We start from the raw sequence: 9,356 nt of genomic DNA, 5'->3' as shown, positions 1-9,356 counted from the left end.
TCATAAGCAGTTTTTATCTTACGTGCCATACGACATCATCCTACGACAAAGTCCATGCAATCATTCAGGCATTCTTGTAATTTCCACCAAAGAGCAGATCCAGCAAGAAACGTAATAATAAAACAACATATTGCAATATGGGCTGGATAGTAAGATTATTTCCCCTCTTCTAATATTTCCGTTTTCCAGTCTTTGAGGTAGTTAGATACCGGTCAGGCAATGGAGGAGAGAACAACTTGAAGATGAGGGGATAATACTGCTGCCAAAAATGCTACCGATAGACCCCCGTCTTTAAGCTTTCATGCCTCATTGAGAACTACTAAGAGAACCCCGCCTCTCTTAAGAACATAACGAAGTGAATCTTATACTAATCCCATCTCCCATTGGTAAGCAGGTACCTTAATAATATGGACTAAGCTGAAAGGAAAGAAAGAAGATATAACTAGAACTCTAACAATCCAGTCCTGAAGAGGGTAAAGCATGAGATATCTTCAAAAATCAGTACTTGACGATTTCTCATTTAGATGGTCCAAGACTCCAAGGTACTGAGGTCCTGGGAGAGTTGTTATTGTTTTATTATAAAAGAAAAGGAATTCAGATCTATGCAGTATTATAGTTCAAGATGTTAGGGCAACAGCCTAGGTGCAGAATAATATACCAAGGAAAAATGCTTACCTAGACCTGGTCATTCATCTTCCGGTAGCATCTTTTTTCTCCCTACATTTCCATCCGTTCATAACGTGTCTATTTGATACTCAGTTTCTTGAATATAATAATCCCAAAGAATAAACCCTTGATATTCAATTGCTTGAATATAATCACCAATAATAATTCTGAAGAATATACCCTTGACACAGGTTATTTCATGGTACAAACTTCTCAATCTCTTTGATATAACACAAAGGAAAGCAGCCAATTGGGGAGTACTCTACTAGAGAAGTCAAGCGGACATTCCACTGAAAGATGAACCTTCTCAAGCGCATATATTATGTAAGAAAAGTCCTCCATGGTTGCAAAAACAATAAGCACTAAAGATAATAGTTATACAAGAAATAACCAATCTAAATTTTGATACAAAAGGGGTTGCACATCGGCAACTGCTCTGAGCAAAACCATGATACATATTTCTCTATCAGCCAAGGAATGTTGGAGGAAGAAGTAGTTTGGCAGTAATTTTACTTATATCACCTCAAAAAACAATATATAAGCATGTACAAATATTTTAAGTTTTGCAAAAGCCGCCGCACTGATCATGAGAACCACTATGATGTAGCCATAGATGCCAAGTCTAGTTCTTCATCAGAATCAATGCAATCTTCAAAATCATAGAATGGATTTGCCTGTCACAATAATTTACTCAAATGTTATTACTAGATTAAAGAGCCATTTTTTTTTATCAAGTACTAGATTAAACAGCCATGAACATGCAAGTAATCTCAAAGAAAATTTACTCCTCAGCCAAAAAAAAAAAAAAAAAACCCCTAAATTCCAGATCACGAGAAATAATAACTCAAATTGTTCTATACCTTTGGTCTTGGAGTAACTGCTTCAAAACTACGAAAAACAGGGATGTCAAAATTAGGAGGTTCCAAAATAATATATGCTCCTTTATTTCGGTACCTATCTTCTGTTGCCTGCAGTTAGAGCACAAACAGAAAGATAAGTTTCTCCATTTCATACTTATGGAAATGGCGCTAGAGATGATTTAAACTTCTTGCATGAGGGCATAAAAAACTGAACAAACATGACAAAACCTAATTTTGATGAGCTGGCTAGCTATTCCTGCCATATTGAAAAGATCCATGACTCAGAAAAGTCTCTCGAAGCGATAGAACTAACAGTTCTCAAAGTGGTTGGACAATTCTAACTAGCGAGTTACAGGCCTCCATTGATTCAGTAAGTAGGGTATAACAAGACCAGAAACCAGGCTTAATTCCCAAGCTGGACAATTCCAGTTAGCCCCCTAAAAGAAAACTCACACATAAATTAAATCTATTTTAGTAGAACAATAGGCAACTAGCAAAAATTGTAGCAGATTCTTAATACTCCTAGAAGTGACAAACTGACAATTGGTTGTGTTAACAACAAAATTTGAGCACAGGCCAGGGAAAAAAAATGGGGCCAAATCCAGAGAGCTCAGCTGGTTATGTTATTGGAGAATTTGTGTATAATATGATGAATGAAGCCCACAAACTACTTCCCGAAATAGGGAGAAACTAATAGTTGACGATCAAAGTCATGCAAGGTTTTTACCTAGCAATGACCCAGTCAATTATCCATTTTCAACCTAGAGCAAATGAATGTTGGCTAAACGTAAGAAAATGCTGGTTAGGCAACATGCAACACGAACATTAAGTAGACCACTCCGACAATATAAATGGGATGTGCGTAGATTTTAGAGATATTATTGGGATATGTTAGAAAAGCGGTCTTAGGCACAAACAGCTTGCCTCGAAAGTACAAATAGAGCACTTCTGTACAAAAAGGATCCGTTCAATCATAATAATATATCAAATTACGGTTGTTTCACTATAAGCTTTCTCTACAACTTTCCTGTGCAAGCTTTCTTACAGCTTTCGTAGACTCAGAATAATGCTTAGACATACTACAGGTCTTTTTCTTACAAAAATTCACCACAACTACCGCCTGACAATTTTAACTAGTAAAACTATTAAAAAGCTTAAGAACCCATAGCCAAGTAGTATAGTTTCCTTCTCAAAATTAATTGTCCGAATTTCAATAGGAAATCATTCGTTGACCAGTCCCCAAATTTTCTAGCCAAAAGGCTGCATATGGAAGATACGACCATTGAAGAGTGTAGTTCTTTATGCATCTTTGCTAAGTATTGGATGCCAAATTAAAAAAATTCCTCACAACTCATTCTTACCATTTCTACATCTGGCTGATGCAATCATTGAAAGCACGGGGCCACGGCAATAGAAGATAAATGCTTCTAATATACCATTAATACGCTTATTGTGCACAAATTTCATGAAAAGATATTTAGGATCAACAAAGCTTACAAGCATTCACACAATTTCTATCAACAGTAACATAGTGTAACTTTAAAGAGGCACTACCCTTCTTTGGGAGACTGAAAGTAAACACACCAGACGTTTTCATAAAGTAAAGATGGACAGCACACTCAAGTATAACACAAAATACGAAACTGTGGACAAGAGGGGGACCATGTAAGGTGAAAAAGTATGAAGATAGTGAATGGTCAAATTGACGATACCTGAAACTGTGGATAGTCTGGTGCACTAAATACTGTAATCAATTTCCCGGATGCGACATCATGATCTATAGTGTACCCTTGATCCATTCCTTCAAGTCCAGGTCGCTTTTCCCTTGCATCTGGACCTTCATGTGACCTTATAATCAACTGAGGTAGCGACAATTAAAGACCAAAGTGTTAGCAATTTCTTCATAGATAAAAGCTACAACGGAAGATGTCAAGCTCACATAAATACAAGAACCTAAAGCTACCTGAATAATGTAAACATAAAAAGGATAGATGTGATATAAGAAAAATCTCAAACATGCAAACTATTACTCGAGAGGCCTATGTCTCGTAAAATTATCTTTAATCCTTTGCGTTTCTTCACTTTATCTTGGGTCTTTAGGTGGCTAGATGCTTCGTCGACGGATATTTCCAATTAAGATCTCATACAACTTTTTTTCCCCTTTTTTTTTCCAGTTAAATGATTGTACTGCACTTCCAGGAAACGATCCCAGGTAAGAACCAACACTAGCGACCTATTACAGTTACAACATTCAACAGAGTGTTATCTCATCCTTATCAAGTGATGTTGCAGCACGATAAAGCTAAATCTGAGTTGGTTTTGCACTTCCAAGTACGAGTAAATTCATGTCCTGAGGTTGTTCAGTATGTATCCCTAGGACATAATTTCAGATATTAATGTGCACTACTATCTTTATGTACTAGTTTTTAAGGAAACAATAACCAGATCCTTTTCTTACTTAAATAAGTACGGGTAACCACATAATTTTCTAAGATTCCCAGTATGGTTATCGCTAAAACTCATGCACTTGTTATTGGTTAACACTATTAGCCTTGCAACTGGATACAGAGCAGTGCTCTCCTCAAGAAAAATATGCTACAGCCAGCCCCCTTCAGGTTGATAAAAATGAAAAGACAACTGGATACAGAGCAGTGCTCTCCTCATTCGATCTTTGGAGTTGCTTTGATTAGTTATGCTTATCCTTCTCATGGACTCAAAATATGTTAATTAATTAATTTCCATCTGAAAGTACATTGGGTCATTTCCCTTGCGGCCTTGCCTGATAGTAAAGTTTCTATGATCATCTTTAAGGAAGAAATGAACATACCTCCATGACTATACAGATAAGGTAATGACCCAACATTTGAACTGTCATATGAGAAGAAAATTGATGGATTCAAATATTAAGTGACGTCATTAGTAGAAAACATTGTGTAAGCTTCTCTACTTTTTGGTGTACTTCTTATTCTTATATACGGGCCAGTTTTTGCCCTTCTTTTAAAGAAATTTTATTATTTTATCACTATAAAAATGGCTACAAGTTACAACAAAGGCGCAACTGAATTGTTATGACTATGATAAAATACATCAGAGGTTGGATAACAATATGTTTGGTTCTAGAAAAAAAAAATGAGGGGAGAGTAAAGGAAGAGAAAATAGTTGGTTTCCATTACTTAGGTGAGATATTAATTAGTTTGCACCCAGTTGTCTAATATGGTTGGAAAAGTTGAAAACTGAGTAAAAGTGATATACTTCCTCCTTTTCTCATTTAGTTTTGGAAGGATTTAAAAAGCTACCATGAGGGGAACCTAAACCTTCCAATTACTCCACCTCTTCTTTTACTTACTTGTATATGTGAGAGAAATAACCCTTATTCTTTCCACATTTACTTCCACTCCTCGAACCCTCCTTCTTATACCTCAACCAAACATAGTTTAAAATAGAAGCTATAGAAATCAAATCCAAGAACTACAAACTCAACGATTATATCTGACAAATAGTACGTCCAATCACACCATTCGCACCATATAACCGTCCGAACAATACATAATATATTGTATAATTTCATTCTGAAACGAACGATAAAATGTACTATAAGCTCTGAGAAAAGACAACTTCAAAGAAATTTAGCAGCAGGGCAATGTCAATAAAAAAGAAGAAAAGAGCATATACAAAGAAGTACAGTTCAAGCAGTATACCTTTAAATTCAACTTCTTCAAAAAATCTTCTGTACAATCCGGACCCCATAAGAGACCAATTCCTCTTTCTTTATTTGGGGAAAGTCCCTTCTTCATTGAAGGGTCTGACCATAATACATCACCAGGTATCAAATTTGTACCTTCCCAAGGAGGATCAAGGACAGATCTCCTGGATTTTAATAACTCCTCCATAGAACCAAGAGATAAAGCACTTACATCAGGATTCAATACTATTTTACGGTTCTTCTTCCCTTTAGCTCTTTTAGCTGGAGTGACAGCAACACTGCGGAAAATACCTCCATGTGCAGTATAGACATTACCACCAATAATGGAGGCAAGAGGAAGTCCTTCGAAGCATCCTAAACATTTTCTATAGACATGTTTCCCACTGTCCGCATACTTGGCCAGAACTTCCTTTTCAAAACCATAAACAGAAGTACAGTATTTTGACTCGTGATTTCCACGAAGGAGAAACACCCTATTGGGCATAAGAACCTGAAAAAAATATACAGTTCCATTGAATATTCAGAGTTGTATTTGTCTAATATGTGCTAGAAATTATTTACATGGAAAAACTTGACTTCAAAGCTACAACACATCAACTATCAAGTTGAAGTTAGGTGCTACAAGCTCACTACTACTTGACGCATATCATCGTATCCCAGCAAGACAAGGCACATGAATGGACCAATATAACCTAGGAAAAATTGTAATTGAGACAGCACTTCAGGAAGATGCAGGGTAATAAAGCCTAACCAAAACTAAATTTGCCTATTCTACAGATTACCCATGAATTGATATGGAGCCTGGTACTTTAAAGTTTAGATCAGTGTCGCATTTTGCTTCAGCATTTTGTTGCTGAACACCTCCAAAATGTTAAATGACGTTGCCATAGACAGAGTGAGAAAATCAGTCTCTAAGACAGAATACCTCCGCAAGATCTACAAAACCTAATTCTCCATGCTGAGTGACCACATAAAACTGAACACAACTCGTGCTACGTAGTGCCCGTAATAAATAACTTATCATGGATAGGCAGCATAATTGATGTTCAACATTACCAAAAACTGAATTTCAACCTACATTACCTTAATATTCTAAATAGAAAGATAATTGAGTGAGTTACAGCTAACTCAACCAAAATACAAATTCCATACTAAATAATTTTTCATGGGTAGGCAGCATAATTGATGCTAAACATTACCAAAACTGAATTTCAAACTACATTACCTTAATATTCTAAATAGAAAGATCAACTGAGTAAGTTCCAAATAACTCAACCTAAAGACTAGTTCCATAAAAAATCAGTTAAAGCTTTCGTCTTTCCTTGTATTAAGGCCACAAAATGACCACCGGAAACAAAGAGTCCAAAACCTCAACTATTTTTTTTTTTTTAACCTTCCAAGCCAGCAAAGAAGGAAGGTCTCAAGACCCCAAACACCCATAATAAATAACTTTTCATGGGTAGGCAGCATAATTGATGCTAAACATTACCAAACAGAATTTCAAGCTACATTACCTTAATATTCTAACTAGAAAGATAATTGAGTGAGTAACAGCACAACCAAAACATTTATTTCCATAGAAATCAATTAAAAATGTCGTCTTTCCTTGTATTAAGGTCACAAAAATCACCACAGGAAACAAATAGTCCAAAACCTTAATTCAATCTCTTTTTTTTTTTTTTTTTTTTTACCTTCCAAGCCAGCAAAAGAAGAAAAGTCTCAAGACCCCAAGCACCTCTATCAACATAATCCCCATTAAACACAAAAAACCGATCATCAGAAGGAAAACCCGCATCTCTCAACAAGAACAACACATCATGCAACTGCCCATGTACATCCCCAACAACAACCACCTTCGAATCCGAACCCAACCCTAACCCGCTATCAATACACACACAATTAGTCTCTTTATGCAAGATCTTCGAACCCGTCAATACAAGCTTATCAAAAACAGGTACAGGCAACACAGATGGAAGTTCTTCAGGAGATAGATTCTTAGATGACCAATCAAATGCTAGCATTAGATTGTTAACCCAAGTTAGGGTTAGGGTTCCGTCATCAGGCCATGTAATTGGGATCTGTGGATGAGGTTGTGGTGGTGACGTGGACGGTGATGACGTGGCAGACGTTGATGCTAACGATGCTGATGAGAAGAAGTCGTCATCGGAGGATTGCGGTGGTGGAGTGGCGGCGGTTGCCGGTGGTTCTGATGCTGATAGCATCTTAACAGGATTTGTGATTTTTTAATTTTTTTTCTTTTTTTTTTTTGGATTTTTTTCAGTTCATGGAAGAACTGAGACAAGAATAGAGAAAGAAGTTTTGGTGACAGAGTATGTTCATGGGGAAAAGAGATAAAAAGCCCAAATGTTGTACTATGCTTGTAGTAATTAATTAGTTGTATTAATTGATGTGTACTGTTGGTGCTGTGTCATTCACACATCAGTTCACTGCTTGATTTGTTTTTACGTGGTCTGCACTGTGCAAATCTATAATGTCTGTGGGATGCAGTCGTTGACTACCTCAACTTTTAACTTATTATTGACGGCTCGAATCGTTTCTCCCCTACCTTCGGTATAATATTCCTTTCGGATTAAAAAAAAATTCACTTAACCATTTATATACTCTTTAAAAAAATTATAATTTAATTAAATTATTCCTAATTAAATAGGGATTGAAATTTAATCATATAACACTTAATAGGAGCAAATATGGAAAAATAAAGTTAATTCTTTTTTAATTTGTTAAGTAGCTTCTTTTTTTTATCCGAAAAAAAGGCTAAGTGAACTCTTTTTTTAATCCGAAAGGAGTAATAAAAAAAAATCTATAATGTCTTATTAAGTATTTAATTTAATTCTATAATTAGGTTAAGCAAGATTTAGGGCCTGTTTGCCCATGAGAATTATTCACTTTTTTTCTTTTTTCACTTTATCATATTTGCCATAAAAATTTCAAATACAACTTGAAATTATATTTGAAATTTGAAAAACAATAAAAACTTATTTTTCACTTTTTTTCGCCATTTTTTTTATTTTCAATACATTCAAACAATCAAATATTCTTTCCAAAAATTATAACCAAACATAACTTTATCTTCAACTCTAACTCTAAAATACCAAATAAAGTGAAAAATATTTGATTTTTATGACCAAACACCTACTTAATAAGTGTTTGGATATAAATTGACTTTAATACTTATAAGATCATCAATATTGTATCGAAGAGGCTGTCGTTTTAGACTTACTGTAGGATATATAGAATGTGTATGGTTATATTTTATTTTATTTTTTACTGACGCAACTAATCAATGTATATTTGTCCAAGTCACTTTTTTTGGTCCAAATTATTTTTCTTTTTATCTAATAACTCGCTCCCTTTTTTCAGTGTGACTTTCAAAAATATCCCATGAATGATGTTGTATATAAGCACGCTCCATAAGATCCAGTAAAAATATATAAGATCAAATAGATTAAGAAAAGTAGGGTTTAAGTCAAAATTGAAAAAGGATATTTGAAGTTAAAATCGAATTGAATATGAAAACATATTATCGAATTGAATATGAAAACATATTTGGCGTTTCATGTATAAAAAATTAAAAGGATTCTAAAACTTACTTTTCAAACTTTAAATTCTATATTTTATGTTTTAAGTTGAAATAATGAGTCATTTTGATAGACATAACACTTATTTAAAATAACCTGCAAATATTTGGAATTTAATCTAGGGCCAAAGGGGTAGGATGATAAGAAATTTTCCATTTTGGTTATTTTCACTAAGATTCAAATTTTGTTTTTTCTCACTGCCAACAAAAATTGTTTTCTCATAATTTTCATCTACTATATTGTGTCTAGTTTACGCCCTTGACTGTTTAAAATTGAAGCATTGATCTAATAGCAAACAGCTATCAACTGCCCCAAATTCATTTTATAGCCAATGAGTATTTAGCAAGGCGACACTTTATTTATTTCTCACCTGGTATCAAATACTCATTTTAACACTTTGCTTTCAAGATCTCTTAAATGTTTTGGCGTTATTTTGTATTTGCATGTTGAATGACTCTTCTTTTGTTTTTCCACAATTAGTCTTAGTTGGTATAATTTCATAATTTACTTTTGATTTACCATATGCTT

The 9,356-nt window shown here is 34.6% G+C and overlaps 1 protein-coding gene across 1 annotated transcript; it reads right to left on the bottom strand.

Moving 5' to 3' along the window:
- Window positions 1–932: 932 nt before the first annotated feature.
- LOC132040266 (serine/threonine-protein phosphatase 7) lies at window positions 933–7,664 on the bottom strand. Its single transcript, XM_059430896.1, has 5 exons — window positions 6,921–7,664; window positions 5,225–5,719; window positions 3,239–3,385; window positions 1,527–1,634; window positions 933–1,340 (listed from the first exon to the last, which is right to left on the bottom strand). The coding sequence occupies exons 1-5, from the start codon at window positions 7,449–7,451 to the stop codon at window positions 1,263–1,265; spliced, it is 1,359 nt and encodes a 452-aa protein (XP_059286879.1). The 5' UTR covers window positions 7,452–7,664; the 3' UTR covers window positions 933–1,262.
- Window positions 7,665–9,356: the final 1,692 nt, after the last annotated feature.

Source organism: Lycium ferocissimum, chromosome 2 (genome assembly GCF_029784015.1).
Source record: "Lycium ferocissimum isolate CSIRO_LF1 chromosome 2, AGI_CSIRO_Lferr_CH_V1, whole genome shotgun sequence".
Taxonomy (NCBI): domain Eukaryota; kingdom Viridiplantae; phylum Streptophyta; class Magnoliopsida; order Solanales; family Solanaceae; genus Lycium; species Lycium ferocissimum.
Note: the sequence above shows the minus strand (reverse complement) of the source record. Positions and strands in the feature narration are given on the sequence as shown.

Bases quoted from the DNA above. Each gene is read 5' to 3' on its own strand.
- LOC132040266 (XM_059430896.1), bottom strand. From the start codon at position 7,451: ATGCTATCAGCATCAGAACCACCGGCAACCGCCGCCACTCCACCACCG. The intron at 3,386-5,224 runs GTATACTGCTTG...TCGCTACCTCAG, and splicing joins TGAAGAAGTTGAATTTAAAG to TTGATTATAAGGTCACATGA. The intron at 1,635-3,238 runs GTATCGTCAATT...CTCTAACTGCAG, and splicing joins CAGACTATCCACAGTTTCAG to GCAACAGAAGATAGGTACCG.